The following is a 19112-nucleotide window of genomic DNA, read 5'->3' as shown; positions in this document are numbered from 1 at the left end:
TATGATCTGAATAGCAGAATCTGTAGTCTGCTTTGCAGTAGCTGCATTAGCATTTTATACTTCCAACCAACATTTTGATAAAAAGCTTTTGGAAGCTTTAGCATATACTGTATGGCCTTATTTTATAAATAACATATGCTTCTATTATTGACTTTGTTATGGCTTTGGGCATTAATGGACAAGAAACTTTTGAATTCTTGCATCTCTATGAAGACATATTGACACAAGGTTTTCATAACCGGACCGGACTGGCCGGTTCGACCGGTTCAACTGCGAACCGGTCCGGCGGGCGGTCCGGAGAGAGTGAGCAACCGTGTGTTTTAATAACCGGGTAAAAACCGATTGAAATCCCGGTTGAACCGCTGAACCGGGGGGTTCTGAAATAATTGGCTGGTCCATTAAAGCTCTAATTTGAGCCCTTGATTTGCGATCTAACGGCTGGGTATCGGTAATTCGGTATTAGTGTATTACTTATTCGCTCGTCTGGTTTGCCCTACCATACGCAAACGGTGGAACGAGACTCGGAGCCTCGGACGATCCCGACGGAGGTTCCGCGAACGAGACTTCTTCTTGACTTCTTCTCCCTCGTCTGACCTCCCAGCCGCCGGCGAACATGTTGGGGAAGAAGTTACTTCGCTTTTGGCCTCCTACTCGACCCGTCGAGCTCAGCCTCGCTGGTTCTTAAATTTTTTTTGGGTAATTTTTTATGCATTTAAGCTTGCATTTATTCTCCAAATCGTCTCAATATGCTTGCATTTCTTCTCCATTTCTGCTTGGTATGATTTGTTCAGTTTCTGTGGCATTATGGTAACCCTAATGTTAGTGTTAATGGGCATTAAAATGTTTATTTTATATGAAAATAGAATATTGAATGAATGAATTACAGGAAAATTTAATTTTTATTTTATTTTTTAAATAATATTATTATTTATTACGTCATCCGGTTTGACCCCGGTTTGACCGGTCGAATCGTGAACCTCTCATTCTTCTGGTTCGTTGTCCAATCCGGTTCTGAAAACACTGAATTGAGAGCAATATATCTGAGTACTGTATATAATAAGGGGATTTCCATCCATATTAGTTTATATTTATATATAATTTTATTTTAGATAAATTAATTTTAATGATGTTTTTTATGTTATTTAAAAATTAGAATGTTATATAAATAAATTAAATATTTAGATGTCAAATATTTAAATAGTTAAAATTATTGATATGTATTTAAATCTCTAATATTCTTAATGTATTTGAGGGGATGTTTGGTTTCAAATAGCATGTGTGTGGTAAAAAAATACTAGGGTTCTCATTTCTTTTTAGTTTGATTTAAAATAAACAAATACGTAGTATTTGTGTTAGTGATTTTTAATACAATATTTTCTATTTTTTAAAGAATTTTTAATTCATCTAAATCATATGAATTTCAAATTAGAAAAAAGCTTATAACTCATGACTTTGAGATGATTTTTTGTCACTATTTTTTTTATTATTTTTTAAAATTTTTGTGCTAAAATATTGCTTTAAAGTTTAAACATCCGTAAAAAAAATTATCCCTAAAGAAACCTTCATCTTTCCCATCGGCAATTACAAGTAACTACCATTGTTGCTGGTATTGGCCTATACTCGCCTTTGCAAACCTTGCTACTGGCAAGAGTTAGAAAAATGATTTTATGCGGTCACGGAAGGGTCCAAAGGCGAATCAAAATATGCCATATCATTTTATACAGAGCTGTATATAATAAAAAAAATGCCTTGACGCATTCTTATTCACCTCCGAATGCTGTTTGGTGATAACATATAATAATTTCACCAAGAGTTGAGTCTATTTCAATATATTGAAAATATAACATGATAGATAAAAAAAATACAATTCATTTTATTTTTTTATCAAATTGAATAATAGCCTATTTTAATTATTTTATATTATTAAATATCATTATTTAAAGATAATGATCAAAATAGTCCAGTGACACTTTACAAATGATTAAAATTATTTTTGATAAATTATATTTTAATCATTTAATTTTTTAAATAAAGACTTAAATAATCTCACTCAAGGATGAATTTTATCTCTATTTAAATAGTGAAGGGATTACATTGTTATTTTTATATAATTGAATATTATTTTGAACATTTAGAAAAAAATGTGGGATCAATTATATTTCTTTTTTTTTTAATTTATTAAAAAACATTTAATTAATAAGTTTAGATTAAAATATTATATAAATAAAAATAAATTTTATCTTATAATTTAATGCTTCATTTTTTGTATTTACTTGAATTTTGTCAGGCTTGAGGCCACGGCCTGCAACCAGACACCCGAAACTCTTTAATAAGCCCACTATCCTCCGTCGTCTCCACCAGCAGTCCGAGCGAAAGGGCAATGTCATCTCGAGCTATACTCCTCGCCTTCCTGCTCTCCGCCCTCCTCTTACACGGCTTCGCCACTTCCGCTACCAAAGGCACCGCCGACGACGCTGATGAGGACATCAGCTTCCTCTTAGAGGGCGACGACGAGGACGCCGCCCGCGGATTCCCTAGCCACGACCATGCCTTGCAGGGCGAGGACGACCACGACGACTTCGACGAAGACGAGCAAGATCAAGGCGACTTTTCCGACTTGGATGAAGGATCTTACGAGGCGCCCCCGGCGTTAGATGAGAAGGATGTGGTTGTGCTCACGGAGGGTAACTTCAGTGAATTCATAGAGAAGAACAGGCATGTCATGGTGGAATTCTATGCGCCGTGGTGCGGGCATTGTCGGGCCCTAGCGCCCGAGTACGCTGCGGCGGCGACGGCGCTTAAAGCGGAGGACGTTGTGCTTGCCAAGATTGACGCCACGGAGGAGAACGAGCTCGCGCAGAAGTACGATGTGCAGGGATTCCCTACCGTTTACTTCTTCGTCGATGGAGATCACAAGCCCTACCCGGGGCAGAGAGCCAAGTAAGTTGACTGTTGACTCCTTAGATCCGCTACTTGATCTGCTTTGATCTCAACCGATCTGCTTTGCTTTGCTCTCTTGCAACCGTATCTTTTTATTATGAGGACTTCGTTTTAAGTATGGTGCATTAATTTGAAATTTGAGGCTGGAAAAATAGCATTTTAAGGATCTGTTAAGATGTACTATCAAGTGCGTGGCACCTTTTGCTTGTATTACCGGATTGTGGGCTCCGAAAAATTCCATTTTTGGGTGTATGATCCCGGGGGAATTTTCAGAAGGCAGATTGGATTTGTAGATAAGACACTACCCAGAGATTTCGCCCTCATTTGGCGAGGACTTTTTGATCTGAGTTCTGGTTTCCTATAGGCGCAAGCCCCTATAGTTAATTACCCCTCCCAATAATAGGAGAGAACTTTCGATTAAGGCTAGTCGTTTATGAGGACTTCGTTTTAATTATGGTGCATTAATTTGAAATTTGAGGCTGGAAAAATAGCATTTTAAGGATCTGTTAAGATGTACTATCAAGTGCGTGGCACCTTTTGCTTGTATTACCGGATTAATTGAATTCAGCACATCGTCAGTTTTTAGTATGCTAATGAAATAGTCTAGGGGGAGGAATGTTGAATTTTTTTTTAATGGTTTATTTCCTGCTTGCTTCTAGATAAGCAAGTTTGATGCCCTGAATGTTGAAAAAAAAAAAGACTTTTAGACAAAGAAGAAGAAGAATGGAGAACGGTGATCCATGCCAAATGAGAGAACTTGTTTTTGCTTTCTGATTTGCTAGGCTTATTTGAAGACTGTTTTTGATTTAAGGTAGATTTGCCTGCTTTGATTTGTATTTAATGGCGTTGATCAGTATTTGTTTCTATATCATTTCAAATGTATCTTTTTATGCCAGCAACTTTTGCATGAAGTGTGGAAATTCCTTTGCTTTTGTGCTATGTGAAAGGAAAAATATTTTCTTCGTAATTTTTGAAATTTAAAATGTATTGAAGTTAAAGCATTTGAGCCTTACAGATGATCTAAGTTCAGCTCCCAAAAATAAATGCTCATGCTTCTTTTTACCTGATACACATTCAAATGCTTAAGTTTTGATGCAAGTCTTTGTTTAATTGGAAGCTATGTGATAGATACTTTGTACTTTAAACTTGGATATTACCTTTCTTACTGTGTTGTCAGTATCTTGATATTTTTTGTCAGCCTCAACTCAGCTGAGTTTGTTATTAGAATGACATATTGGTGCCTTCAGTGAATATATTGCTATTATAGTTTGGTGAAACTTGCATTGCAGGGATGCTATTGTTACCTGGATTAAGAAGAGGATTGGGCCTGCTGTTCAGAATATAACAACAACTGAGGAGGCTGAGAAAATACTTGCTTCTGAAACTAAACTCGTCTTGGGCTTTTTTGACTCTTTAGTGGTAATTTCTTGTTCATTTCCTAGTTTAGCAAATCTCAGGAGGCATCTTCATAGTTTGCAGTGATACCCCAATCAAAATTATTGGCTTGAATGCTTTGATTTTGAGTCATTCTAACCTGTTATATTCCTGACCTTCCTTAATTTCTTCAAATCAATCATATCTGTAATTTAGTTTGTTAGTGTATATCCCAATCAAAATTATTGGCTTGAATGCTTTGATTTTGAGTCATTCTAACCTGTTATTTTCCTGAAATTCCTTAATTTCTTCAATTGATCAAATCAATCATATCTGTAATTTAGTTTGATAATGTTTGCATTTTGAGATGCTACAAAAGTAGAGCGAACTTCATTTTTGTGCTTGAGAGATCTCTTAAACGTTCATAGGATTTAAATGGCTGCACAACCTTTAGAACACCATTCGTTTTTACAATATTATCCAAAGTTAGTGTCCTATCAATCATGCAAGATTGAGCTTATGTGTTCAATTACACCTATAGCTTCATATAATATGAAGTTTTTAAGAAAAAGAGTGTTAAAAAAAGGTTGATGGCGCGATGATGCTCATGTAAAATATTTGGGATAAAGATAATTAACTGGAGGTTGAGTTTATTAAAATGATAATTATGAAAGGAGTTGCCTACATGAGATGAATCATGTTTAACATTATTTGCAGGCCATTTTTATGTGTATATTTCTATATCTATACCATTTTGTGTGGTTTGCAACTCCCATTCCCAAGTCTCCGATAACAGCTGCCCAATCGTGACATTAAGCACATACCTGATTGTGGGATTGTTATCATATTTCCTAATTGCAACTTTTTTGTCATCTAGGCACAATGTCGGGCACAACCACAAATATTTTTGTTAGAGGTCATAAAATTGGTGTTATAAATAAGTAAACTGTTTATTTTTAGTTTAAGTCTATCATATGAGATTCCAAATCATCATTGGTATACATGCATGTATGGTACTGTAGTGCAATATATTGGTTGTTTTCCAACTGTTAACTTATTTAATTTGATTTTGTTTTTGCTAATTAACTTAACACTGTACTTTTTTTGAATAAAATCAGGGTGCTGATAGTTTGGAGTTAGCTGCTGCATCCAAACTTGAAGATGATGTGAACTTCTATCAGACTGTCAGTCCTGATGTTGCAGCACTTTTCCACATTGACCCCAAAGCCAAGCGACCATCTTTAGTTTTGCTGAAGAAGGAAGCTGAAAAGTTGACTTATTTTGGTATGCTGAGTTATTGATTGCTCTTCAGCTGTAACTATATTTTTTAATGATGCTTGGCAAAAGTTATGCTGATGCTGTTGAGTTACACAGATGGCCAGTTCACTAAATCGGCCATAGGTGATTTCATATTTGCCAATAAGCTTCCTCTGGTGACCACTTTTACTAGAGAAACTGCTCCTCTTATCTTTGAGAGTCAAATTAAAAAGCAGGCAAGTTATATTATTTTGCTGCGGTGTTTGCCTTCTTTAATGTTTTCAACCTTACTCTTTATTCTTTAAACAAATATTGATATTACTCATTGTTATTTTTTATTAGCTTTTGCTCTTTGCACAATCAAAAGATTCTGAGAAGATTTTATCGGTCTTCCAAGAAGCTGCAAAATTGTTTAAGGGAAAGGTATTTATTAAATGGTATCATTACAAATTTTTGAACTTGAATAACTTTTGTGACACATTATATTCAACAGCTCTAAAAACTCCTGCAGAAAGTTCTCAATGGTTTGCTTGAATTCAATTTATGTGTTTCCGACAGCTTATCTTTGTGCACGTGGAGATGGATAATGAGGATGTAGGCAAACCAGTTTCAGATTACTTTGGAGTGACTGGAGATGGCCCAAAAGTAACTTTCAATCTCAATACTATGTCCAACTTGATCCTTATTCTCAAGATTTATATGTTGGCTTGATAAGCATTTTAACTTAATCTTTCTTTTGCAGTTGTTGGCTTACTCAGGAAATGAGGATGGTAGAAAGTATATACTTGATGGAGAAGTTACGCATGAAAATATTAAGGTATGACATGGATGATCCTGTCTTGTCCCTTCACGTTTTCTATACGCTTGCAGCTCCCCCTTAATAACATATCTCTACAACTTATAATGCTTACTTGAATGACGTTTTAGCATTGTAATATCATATTTTAACCTGTTAAAATGTGATTAGTTTTTATTCTCGTAACTAATTTTCTAATTGCCATTTTGCTTTAGTGGAATGCTGCCTATATCTGATTTCTTGCCATTATATGTGTCGCATACTTTCAAGGAGCCAAATGGAATGGAAAAGTTCAAGATTGTCGACCTCTACTAAAATCCAAAAAAAAAAAAAAAAATCATCATCGAATAAGAAAATACCTGCTCAAATCCCTGCACAAATCCTATGTATACAGCTGCCTGCTACAGTTCCCATCCACTGCAAACGACGCCGGGTTGTCACATCCCCGTGTGCGTAAATCTGCTTTGCTCTCTCGCTCTTGGTCTCGCTGATTAAGCGAGAATACGAACGAAGTCTTGGGTTATGTTCTCCTGCTCTAGCTCTCTCTCCTGTTTCTCCTTCTCAACCGAGCTCCTGTTGCTCCTCAAATCCAGGATCCCCTCTGCCTCACGCTCTCAGCGATCAAACCTCACCCCTCTGCTAACTGCACGACTTCAATACTCCTACCTCATGACCTGCACCAAACATAAATATCAAAAGTAATTTACATAAATATATATTTATCCTGTACTCATTTTTTTTTTAATTTTTGTTGTCATTCTCGAAAATATTATTTCGACAATGTTCTAACAATTAGTTGGTCTATCGTTTAGTTATGTCATAAGAAGAAATGAGTTTAAACTCGCTTTTCAATGTCATTTTCATTTTATTTTGAGTTATTTGTTCTTATGGCTTAACTGGGCAGCCCTATCCATTTGACACCTCTGTCTTGAAGTTATAAACTAATGGTTAATGTCATAGTTAATATTTAGGAGTTGAGATGAATGATTTGAAGATATCAAATATTTGGAATATTGTAAACTATGATGATGATCTCATCATACAGACCCATAGTTTCATCACATGCTTATCTATGGGTGCTAACATATTACTTCCTTTCAACATCGAACTATGTTTTTTCTTTTTATCAAGATATGTTTATGTTAGGAAATACTTGAAGATCTCAAGCGAAATTTAATGATCTTGACAAAAACAGCGAGAACTCTCCACAAATCCAATGAAAAATCAGATAAAAACAGGAATTTTATTGCAAGAACACAAATTAACGGAAGAAAATAGCAAGATACAATTGATCCTCTATTCAAGAGGAGGATCTTTCTCTCTCAAATCTCTAGACACCGCTAGAGCCCAATGAAACTAAGAGATATCAAATTTCAGCCAAATTCAAGATGCCCTAACCCTAGAAAAACCAATTATTTAATGCATACAATAAAAAATGAAATCTCTAAACAGTCCCTATATTCAAATTTCTCTCCTAACTCCCTCAAAAATCCTGCCCAAAAAGCTCTCCTGGATACTGCGGCTTGAACTGCTTGAGCGGGAGGCGGAGAATGTCCGCCTCTGTTCCCGTGGGTCGGTCCTGTATGAACCGGCTGGACCGGTCTAACAGTTTCTATCTTTGACGTTGATGTTTGCAACAAAATGTTATGATCATATCCTTGAATTGACGACCTAACGGGGATGTCTCTGTTATGTGAACATACTCTGCTATCATGATTCTAAGGCTTTGTTTGGGACGGCTTTTTTATTATTTTTGAAAACGGAGTTTTAGAACAAAAATTAAAAAATTTGTACTACAACTCCGTTTTAAAAAGCAATAAAAAACCGTCCCAAATGAAGCCTAATATTTTATATTCCTGGTTTTGTTTATTTGATTAATTTATCATGAGGTTTCTCAAAAATTAATAGAAATTTAAGATAGAAACCACCTAATTAGGACACATTCATTATGTTCAACTGTCATTATTTATCTTGATTACACATTTTTAACAGCATTTTTCCATCTTTTTAGGCTTTTGGAGAAGATTACTTAGAGGATAAGCTCAAGCCATTCTACAAATCGGACCAGATACCTCAAACTGTATGTGGAAGCAATTATTTTCCTCTAACCCATCCTCTTGTCTTAAACCCCTTGAATCTATTCCATTTAAATTTTTTGGCTTCTTACGCAGAATGATGGCGATGTGAAAATAGTGGTAGGAAATAATTTCGATGAAATAGTTCTGGATGAGTCAAAGGATGTTCTTCTCGAGGTGAATTAAGGCTTTGTTTGGAACTGTTTTTTTATTGCTTCTTAAAACAACTTTGTAGTACAAAAATTAAATTTTTTGTACCAAAAAGTTATTTTAAGAATCAATAAAAAAGTCGTCTCAAATGAAACCTAAGTTGATCTTTTACAGCGAGAGCCTTAGTCTTCAATTGTTTATGCAATGATAGAACCTTATAATGAACATTGAACCAGATCTATGCACCATGGTGTGGCCATTGCCAAGCTTTAGAACCAACGTACAACAAACTTGCCAAGCATCTACGTGGTATCGAGTCTCTTGTTATAGCAAAAATGGATGGGACCACAAATGAGCACCCTCGGGCCAAGGTCTGGTTTTATTTCTTTTACTTATTTTTTAAATTTTTATTAACTTTTGCTTTTATTTTACAACATTCATGTTGACTGGTACACTGATATTCCTAACTTTTCCTATCGTGGGCGTTAACTTGTTTAGCTGGTAAAGATATGAAAAGTCAATATCAAAGTTTTTGAATTGAATTCTACCTAATACAAATACACAAACTCTAATCTAGTAGCATTGGTAATGACTTTGATGTTTACTAGATGTTGACAGTTTTGTAACAATCCCTTTTTCTTTTGCCTAGCTAGTACTTGGATCAATTCTAACCACATTTATTTTTATTTTAATGAAATTTTGCATAAAAATAATTTATTTTGATAATTGAGTTCTGAAACACCAACTTGTTGTAGACAGGATATAATTTCAAAATATTTATAATAACTTCAATGATTTTTACCAGCTAAAATTAGCTGACGCCCACAATAAAAATGATTTCATTCTATGATTTTGGCTCTGGTACCCACGTTGCTTAGTTTGGCTGAAGGGTGAGTACTGTTGGGAACCCCCAACCCATCCTCGATTCTCCTCGATTAGTAGTGCCTTTTAAGTGGGGTCCAATCAAGTGCGGGTCAGGAGATTTCTGGGGTGGGTGCCTCTTCTAGGTCAGTCGAGGATTAGTCACGGCGCCAAGCATCCTTTCGGTGGTGGTAGCGGGTGGATACCCCGTTCCCATAGATTCTAAATTGAATTATTTTGTCTGCATGTTTCAGTCTGATGGTTTCCCAACCCTTCTCTTCTTCCCAGCTGGAAACAAGAGCTTTGATCCGGTAAATGAATTTACACACATCATACTTTATACCCCTCACAAAACTTTCTATTATTTAGAGAAACAATCCTAGTTTCTTAAACTTCTTCATATTTCTTTTGGGGATTTGGCAGATCACTGTGGACACAGAACGCACAGTTGTAGCATTTTATAAATTCTTGAAGAAAAATGCTTCAATTCCTTTTAAGCTCCAGAAACCAGCTGCAGCAACGAAAACAGAGGCTGTTTCTGAGCCTAAGCAAGAGGGCCAAGCCAAGACCGACCTGAAAGATGAGTTATAGTTCTATTATAGTCTATTTATGAGCATTCCTATAAACTTATTTCATGTTAGGAAGATGATTAAAGTTCTTGAAAGAGTATTATGCATTTGGCTTTATCAGCGTAGGATTTTACTTCTAATTTTTGTAGTGCTGTGTCAGAGAGAGTAAAAGAGGGAAAAACATTGACAGTAGACTGAATTGCAGAGGAATCACTCAATAAAGCTCATCTTATCATTTTCTTTCTTTGTAGCCATTAAAGAACTATAGAGTTTGTTAATCAGTCGAGTCGAGCTCCGATAACCTTTGATTTGAGCTTTATATTTTATTTGGGATAGTTTTCTTACTGCTTTCTAAAACATTTTTATAGTAAATAACTATTTTAGAAAACAATAAGAAAGCTGTCTCAAACAAAAACCTTAATTTGTGTAATTAATTAAATGAGCTCAATTCTATATAAGTGATATAATTTATTATTATTTTTAGTAATTTAATTTTTAAGTATATTTTATATTAATATTTTTTTTAAATGAGGATGAGCTGGCTCTGCAATGCAGCTTGCACCATTAAAAGGAACAGTGCTATCAGGTACACAGGTAAAGTTTCCTATGTATGAATAGGTAAGTGCTGTTCCATGCAGAGTAAAGGCTCTCTTGATGATTTGTTTTGTATTTTTTTATATTAAAATGATTTTTAGGTCTTCACAAAATGTTTTATACATTTTAAGGAGATTTATGATATATATATTTTCTATTATCACAGTGTGTTTTTATCATAAATTAGGGTTCATTATATTTATTTTTGTAAATAATACCATATTTTTGTTAGAGCTATAAAAATAGAGTTACGGTAGGGTTCGAGTTTAACCCAGAACTGATATGGCATTATTCGGGTCAATCATAACTTAGAACCATTTTTGAAAATGGATATTTGTTTCAAATCCGAACTTGACCTGTTTTGGGTTCAGGTCAACACGACCCGACCCTTATATCTTAAACCTCATTTCTATAACTCACGCTCTTATTAAGCCAAACCCCGTAACTTCCGTGGTCCGGTCCGCCGGCAGCAGCAGCGGGCAGGCAATGACGCGACATAAGCAGATGGGCCGACACGACAGTGGGTAAGTAGTGCAGAAGACTTGGGCAAGCAATGTGACTCGATGCGATGCTATGCGACACATGCATTCGGGGCAAGCACTTTTTTTGTGTCATTCCCAAGTCAACCTAAACCCAACCCGATTTTTAAAATGGGTTGATTTTTTGAACCCGAACCCGACCCATTTTGGGTCCGGTTTGATTGAAACTCGAAATTTTTATGTCTGGTTCGAGTCGGATTTTCGGGTCGTGTTAAATGCTGACACTCGTAATTTTTGTGTTGTATGATATTTTCTAAAATTATGTTTATCAGTTTTTAGTGAATTTATCGATTATATTATGATATTTAAGAATAATGAAGAAATGCATCATTAAATATATAATATACATAATATTATTAAAACAAAATTGGTTCCTAATATTTTGATCATAACTTTACCTGTTGAATTATGAGCATTTGAATTTATTTTGAGATGAGTGATTATATCTATATTATATTAAGAGAGTGAGTGTCGTTGAGGATGCAAGGCAACCCGAATAAGTACTTATGCTCAAAGGCATGAACATGCAAGGCAAGCCACTAAAATATTTAATATAGACCTCATTGAAATTGATAGACAATAGACAATATAGTGCCAACTGAGCCTATACACCTATTTAGATTGATAATGTTTAAATTGGAGTATCTGACTTACTGTTCAGTTCATTTTAACAGATTAACTAATAATCAAAACAATCATATATAAATGTCCACATCTTTGTTGATGTTTCCTTATTATTTACAGTGAAAGGGTCAATCTTTTATGTTTATAAGAACTTGGAATCTATGATTGCGCTTTTGAAGACATCTTAATCATCAACAGAGAAGCTTTGTTCTCCCTTTTTGTTAGCCATAAATTCATGAACATACTAATTGGAATAAAATAACATATAATTATGGATGTTGCGTCCTGGAATATTCGCGGCGGTAGAGAAATATTTAGTTTAACGTCTTAGCATTGTACGAAGATCCAGTACACAAGCAGATAAGTGAGAGGGTATATTACATAAGCCAATGGTTTTTTTGATTTGATCAATTAATTTTTTTAGAAATAGTTGAATTAGGTTTTATAGATTCGTTCTTTGTTTTTTCTTCTCGAATACATGAAAGAGATATGAGAATCAGGAAGTTGGGAGAATACTGATATTTATGAAGCTCGGATTAAGTAAACAATTTCATAGTTTGGATTGAGTTGAATAAAGTTACTGGCCTAGAATCAACTCAAAACTCGCTAGAAGGCCTTAAATTTAGGATTGGATCATTTCAATTCACTAAGGATTTAGCCTTTCTCGCTTTTGAATACCAAGTGATCGAACTAATCAGCAAAAACACGAACTCGTCCTCACTGTTCAGCTAAAGATCTCAACCACAAGATGACAGACTACTTGCCCGAAGGGGCTCTCATCATCGAAGCTCTCACAATTGTCTCATCAAAAAAAAAATATCATAGGAAACTTGTCCTTGAAAAGCCTTTTCGACTACGGTTCTTACCGATCAGATAATTCTCAATAAATATTCACTCGCTATACAACTAGTTATGCTAAATCTTTAGCATAAACTCAACATCACCTAATACTTTTGATTAAAGCTCTACCAACTACTTTTATTCTCTATCAAATCCCTATTTTCTCTCTCTTCTTTAATCTCTCTCTCTCTCTCTCTTCTTTAGTGTTCTAATTATTTCTACAATAAAATCTTGATGTCATCACACTAACAATTTTAAATAAATTATGCAAATATAGTATTAAGAAAATAGATTAGTTGAGAATTTCACATTTATACGTATAAATAGATGTGGAATGTTAGGCCATGGGTTGTTCTCAACTCCATATTGTCACCGACATCAATGTATATGCTTGATGCAATTTATCAAAAAACTCCAAATTGTTTTCCAAATTGCTAAATTTGTAGGAAACTTTTCTCAAAATTAATTAGTTGATTGGGGTCTATTAATAGGAATAATTTTGGTATATTTATATTGTCATTTGATATTTATCTATAATGACAGTAAGGATTGTGTGGTTGCAAGCATTTAAATTTTTGTGTGTATTTTAAATGTCATGTAAATTAAAATTATGTTATTTGAAATATTCGTATTTTTATTGGTAAAATGAATAATAATTTTTATTTTTAATTAATATTTAAAGACATAGTACTTGGGCCATGCGAATCAGACTCTGAGCTTAGCAGGTGACAATTGATAGAGTCAATGATGATGACAAATCCAAAGATTTGTTAGAGGTAGGGCTCTTAAAATAGGGTCACGGGCGCGGGTTCGGGTTCAATCAGGAGCTGATCTGACACTATTCGAGTCAACCGAATCCGTCTTGCTTCAGCTTCGGGTCAACCCGACCTGACCTGAAACTCGGGCAAGATGGAATTAGCATCAACTTAATAATAAAATGAAGATATGTGTATGGCTGCACTTTGGGAATGACTATGATTATGACTAAAGTTAGTTGCATCAGGTGTAGGAGTGTCAATAAATAATTTGACACATCAACCTAACTTTGAAAATTCGAGTTCGAGTTGTCCCATTTAATAAATGAGTTAGATTCATGTCGTGCATTTCGGCTTGTTTATTAAACTATTCAGGTTCGAGTTTGACCCGTCAATCCTATTTTAACTCTAAAATGATCGAGTTAATATTTTTATTTTTTGATCAATATTCTAAAATATACGACTAATAATCTAATTAATTTTTGTAATCTATAAATTCATTTACTAATGAAATTTTCTTAGTAGAAATATGTGATTTGAACAAAAGAATATATATATTTATATATTTAGACCTTTTTCTGTTCACTTTCCTTCTTAAATGACAAATCTGATGACTCGCCGTCGGGAGATAAGGACATATTTGTAAAACAAATATATATTTAGAAATAATGTTTTTTCTATGTAAATAAAAAAAAATCAAAACACTATAAAAAAACAAATTAATTTGCATTTGTTATTTCGGATCATCACCACTTGTTGTTTAATTAATTATTTATTTATTTACAACAACGCCCAAAAAAACGTGGTGAGAGCGTCGAGACTCGCGATCAAGAAAGTCGCCTAAGAACCCGAGGAGTTAGAAAGGAGGGCGAATCCTGACCGTCGAATGATCGCAACCAACCGCTGTGATCTATTTACAATTACGCTTTCTGTTATTTTATTATAATAACTAATTGATTACGTGAGGAAGAGCAGAAGAGGCAATGGAGACCTTTCAAGAGGGTGGAGGAATGGAGTAGGAAGCATTCATCATGGAGAGAGAAAGAATGGTAAGAGATAGAGAGAGAAAGGATGGTAAGAGATAGAGAGAGAAACAGGTTAGAGATAGAGAAAGAGGGACATTTTGACGCTGCTGTGGCTGTCGTGGCGAGCATAGGATATGAGCACGGAGGACGACATGCTCTGAATCACCTGTGTCGTTTTGCTCCCCTTAACCGCGTTTCATAAAGTTTTTCTCCCTCGTTCTTCGGCTTCTCTCTCTCTCTCTCCTTTTACCCTGTTCTCTCGCCATTCTTTGCGCGCGTGCTCTGTTCTGATAGGAAAAAAAAGTAAAGGGGGGAGGGGAGCAGAGGAGCCGGCCTTAAGAGTGGAAGCTTGACTGTTGGGGAGAGGTGTTTGGAGGTAAGAAGCAAGGGAGGATGAGGAGAAGGGGGAAAAGATAGAGGGAAAGCGACGGAGAGGGGAATACAAGAAGGAAAGAGAAGTGAGGTGGAGAAGGAAAGGAAAGGTTGTTGCAACGTATTCCAAGTTGAGATTTTGAAGCCGCTTTGCAACGAAATATGTTAAAATTAGGCGAACAAAGTTGTTAATTTCGCCTTTCTTTGTTCTTCTCTTTTTGTTTGGGATAGGCGAGGATGGCAGCGGCGGAGGAGATGTTGGTGTCGAACAAGGACGGAGAAGAGGAACCCAGCATTGACACCGACAAACTTAGCTACGAGATATTCTCCATTCTCGAGAGCAAGTTTCTATTTGGGTACGACGATGGGCACCGGCTTTGTGTTCCGAAATCGCCGCCGGCGGCCTCTGTCGTTTCCGATGGCAATGGAGCGATCAAGACCCAGAGAGGAAAGGTTTGCATCCTCAGCATAGACGGCGGCGGTGGGGTGGGAATGCGCGGCATTATCCCTGGGAAAGTTCTATCATACCTTGAGAAAGCTCTTCAATCAAAATCCGGCGACTCGGATGCCAGGATCTCCGACTACTTCGATCTCGCTGCCGGTACTGGAGTTGGGGGTTTCTTCACCGCTATGCTATTCGCTACTCGCGACAGCTCTCGCCCATCCTTCCGCGCCGAGGATACCTGGCGCTTCCTTGCGGATAAAGGCAGGCGCTTTTACCGCAAGCCTTCGTCTTCTTCCTCCGTTGCATCCTCTACTCCGGCGCTCTTCCGTTGCGTCTTCCAGGGCGGTCGTGGCAGAGGAATGGCCGAAATGACGAGAGCAATGGAGATGGCTATGAAGGATACGTTTGGCGAGTCGCTTACTCTCCGCGACACGGTGAAGCCAGTGCTCATCCCCTGCTACGATCTCCAGAGCTCGGCACCCCTCGTATTCTCCCGCGCCGATGCGTTGGAGAGCGAGAGCTACGATTTCCGCCTCTGGGAAGTTTGCCGGGCGACGTGGGCGGAGCCAGGCCGTTTTGAGCCGATAGAGATGCTGTCGGTGGACCGCTCCACCGTTTGCATAGGCGTCGACGGAGGCCTGGCAATGAGCAATCCCACCGCTGCGGCCATAACCCACGTCCTCCACAACAAGCAGGAGTTCCCCTTCGTACGGGGAGTCGAGGATCTCATGGTCCTCTCCCTCGGCTGCGGCGCGGCCGCCGCAGCTTCTGTGCCTGAAGCTGCCGGTGGTCGCCTAGAGCATCAGAAGCTACGGCAGTGGGGTGCGAAGGAGTGGGCGCGTCCAATAGCTCGCATATCTTCCGACGGCGCGGCCGACCTCGTCGACCATGCGGTTTCCTTGGCCTTCGGCCAGTGCCGGAACGCCAACTACATGCGTATTCAGGTACACCATTGCCCCCTTCTCTCCCTTTCTCCGCTAACCTGCACCGCTCTGGTTGCTAGTGCAAGAAACGACGATAGTCTTTCGTCGTTTCTGCTGTCAATGGTGATCTGTTTCTATGTGCTCGGCTCTTTCCGTGGTTAAAAATGCAATCTTTTCTCTTAATTTATAGCATTGGATGAAATTTTATTATAAGTAACTGGGGTAGGGGGGTGACTGGTGTGGGGGAGAGGAACAGTATCTTTTATCAAACTCTTGGAGCTTATATTATTATAAGTATCATTTTTTCTCCTGAGAAACATAATCAATCACTCTTGGAGCTTATGGGACCAAAAATTTATCAAACTCTATATCCCATCTCCTAAATTCCATTCATTTCATCTTTTGATTCTTTGGTAGAAGTGAGCAAAATTCTGTCTTTTAATTTGTTTGATTTACAAAAATGGTTCTCTCTTGTTGTGATTGAGCTCCGGTGGTCATGAATGCAGGCAAATAGTCCAAGCTCAGGGAGATGTGAAGCTGATGTCGACTGTGATCCAAGCTCTGCAAATGTGAAAGTTCTGCTAAACGTTGCAGAGGAGATGCTGAAGCAGAAAAATGTCGAATCTGTTCTATTTGGAGGAAGAAGAATCAGCGAACAGACAAATATGGAGAAATTGGATTGGATAGCAGGTGAGCTAGTGCTCGAGCACCAGAGGAGGAGCTGCCGTATTGCTCCCACTGTCGCCTTCAAGCAAGCGTCTCCAAAGCTCAAAACTGGGAATTTTCCCAAGTAAGCCTTCTCCCCCATTATCGTTCCTGTGTTACTTGCTGGATCCTGCTGCTTTTTTTTCATGGCAGGCTATCACTCTCATTCTTAATGTTATGAAAAGAATATGCTGTCAAATATTCGTGATAAAAGTTGATCTCTTTCGGACAAAGGAAATCCATTTCTGCTGTGATTTCTTCTTCATCTTTGTCTCCATCATCTATGTATTTAATAGAGGCCCCAATTCTGAAGGTCTTCCGAGGATCTTTTTTTGTGTTTCTGTTCATCTTTATCTTTATTTTTGTAATTTTATCATTTCTGTTTTTCTTTGTATGAATTGTAAACATCTTAGTGTAACTCTCTGAACTTTCCTCTTTTTTTGTAATTGTTCTTTTCTTTCTGTATATTGATCAATCTTTAGACATTTAGCACAGTGTTCATCTCTGTTCCAACTTTCGGGGCACATTAGTATGCATTACTACAGTAGTAAAAGATCTACAGTTGCTTTCTTTTTTGGTGAAAATTTGTTCTATTATTTTGTATTTGTCACTACTTATTACTTCTCTCTGCCAAGTGAACGAGAACAATTAAGAAAATCACAATAAAATATAGTATCTTGAATACTAAAGTAATACAGTATTAATAGATATTGAATATGTGATTACTCTGATATGGTAAAACTTTCTAGAAATTTGAGATGGCATAGAAGATATCATCTTCAGTTTAAAAATGCTAGTGAACAGGATTAATTATTCTATGTGGATGCCGAACGTCGTCGGGAGACTAACAAGAATGTGCCATGTCATCCTTTGCTCGGTACCGCGTCTTAGTACTGCTCGGTACCACTCGGTACCGTGGCTCGATACCGCTGGCATGACGCATTCTGATTGGTCTCCAGACGGCGTTCTGCGTCCGGCCTCCGCACATAATAATTTCTCAGTGAACAGAGATGTAGTTGAAGCTTTGTTGCATGGTGAATGCCAGTGCCATAAATGGAACTCGAACTCAATCAATTTAAGAAGGTTTTGTTTAGAACAACTTTCTTATTGTTTTTTAAAGTAGTTTTTTAGTATAAAAAATCTTTGAATTAGAAATTTTTGATCTAAGAAGTTGCTTTAGAAAGTATTAAGAAAGCTACCCCAAATGAGATGTAAAAAGAGTAGTGTTAATCGGCCTTTAAGAGTTTCTAGTTAGAGCCACGTCAAAAAAATGTATAGATTAGAACTTTGAACTGAGGTGTTAGGTTTCGTTTGGGATGGTGGTTTTAAAAGTAGCTTTTTAGTACAATTAAAAAGCTGTTTTAAGAAGCAGTAAGAAACTCTAAACCCAAACAAAGCAATAAGAAGGTTGTTGATGAAGATCATCATCAGGGAGAAGAAAGGCACCGACTAGAGCTTGCGACTGAGAGGTGCAGAGGCTAGTGAAGAGAGCATGAGAGAGCAGGAAGATATCAAAGCAAAAAATCAAAATTGTGCTATGATACAATGTTAGAAGGCATAAAAGCCTACATTTTTACTAGATTGTTATTCTAATTGTACAAATAAATATGTTTCTATATGAAAAGAGACCAATATAAGAAGAATATCATCATTAATTGTAACAATCAAAACCATTAACTATCGAGATATTATTTATTTGATTTGATGGCCTTATAATTTTTGTCCCGTTGGTGTAGCGATTTTCACATTAGAAGCCAGAATATTGAAAAAATTTCAGCTTCCTTTAGTATTAGGTTTCGTTTGGGGCGGCTTTCTTACTACTTCTTAAAGCAGCTTTCTAATAGAAATTTTTTATTTTTTTTACTAAAAAGTTACTTTAAGAAGCAGTAAAAAAGCCGTCTCAAACGAAACCTTAGTCGATATTACATTAGAATTTGCTGCATGCATCTTACCTACTCTTATACTTAAACTGAATATTGCTTCTAAGTAAATAATATAACAATGATCATTATATTTCCTAATAATTTCTCATTTTCCTCCTCTTCCAAAGCACCTCAAATTTGGATTTTTTGATTGCTACTCTTTGCCAAATTATTGTTTTATAATGAAAATTTGAATAAATTATTATTATGAAATTTATTTAATTAGAAAAAAACTCAAAATAGTTTCTAGATTATTCGTGCATGACTAATTTAATTCCAGAGTATTACATTGCATCAACTTATAATTGTAATATCAAATTATAATTGTAATATCAAATTGATTTTA

The 19112-nt window shown here is 36.5% G+C and overlaps 2 protein-coding genes across 3 annotated transcripts; both read left to right on the top strand.

Annotated features, from left to right (window-relative positions):
- Positions 1–2289: 2289 nt before the first annotated feature.
- Positions 2290–10266, top strand: LOC110113238 (protein disulfide isomerase-like 1-4). The gene is made up of 12 exons (XM_028692196.1): positions 2290–2940; positions 4230–4359; positions 5433–5598; positions 5689–5807; positions 5914–5994; positions 6130–6216; positions 6314–6388; positions 8379–8447; positions 8539–8619; positions 8829–8963; positions 9708–9764; positions 9877–10266. The coding sequence occupies exons 1-12, from the start codon at positions 2381–2383 to the stop codon at positions 10042–10044; spliced, it is 1728 nt and encodes a 575-aa protein (XP_028548029.1). The 5' UTR covers positions 2290–2380; the 3' UTR covers positions 10045–10266.
- A 3772-nt stretch (positions 10267–14038) lies between these two features.
- On the top strand, positions 14039–17329 carry LOC110113240 (patatin-like protein 6). Of its 2 annotated transcripts, XM_028692198.1 has the most exons (3): positions 14039–14881; positions 15003–16160; positions 16646–17329. In XM_028692198.1, exons 2-3 carry the CDS (start codon positions 15009–15011, stop codon positions 16931–16933), a joined length of 1440 nt encoding a protein of 479 aa, XP_028548031.1. In that variant the 5' UTR covers positions 14039–14881; positions 15003–15008; the 3' UTR covers positions 16934–17329. The 2 variants fall into 2 exon arrangements, with proteins under 2 accessions (XP_028548031.1, XP_028548030.1); XM_028692197.1 differs by having other exon boundaries at positions 14048–16160.
- Positions 17330–19112: the final 1783 nt, after the last annotated feature.

Source organism: Dendrobium catenatum, unplaced genomic scaffold, assembly GCF_001605985.2.
Source record: "Dendrobium catenatum unplaced genomic scaffold, ASM160598v2 original_scaffold_144855, whole genome shotgun sequence".
NCBI classification, from domain to species: domain Eukaryota; kingdom Viridiplantae; phylum Streptophyta; class Magnoliopsida; order Asparagales; family Orchidaceae; genus Dendrobium; species Dendrobium catenatum.
This window is presented reverse-complemented; position numbering and strand designations above follow the sequence as displayed.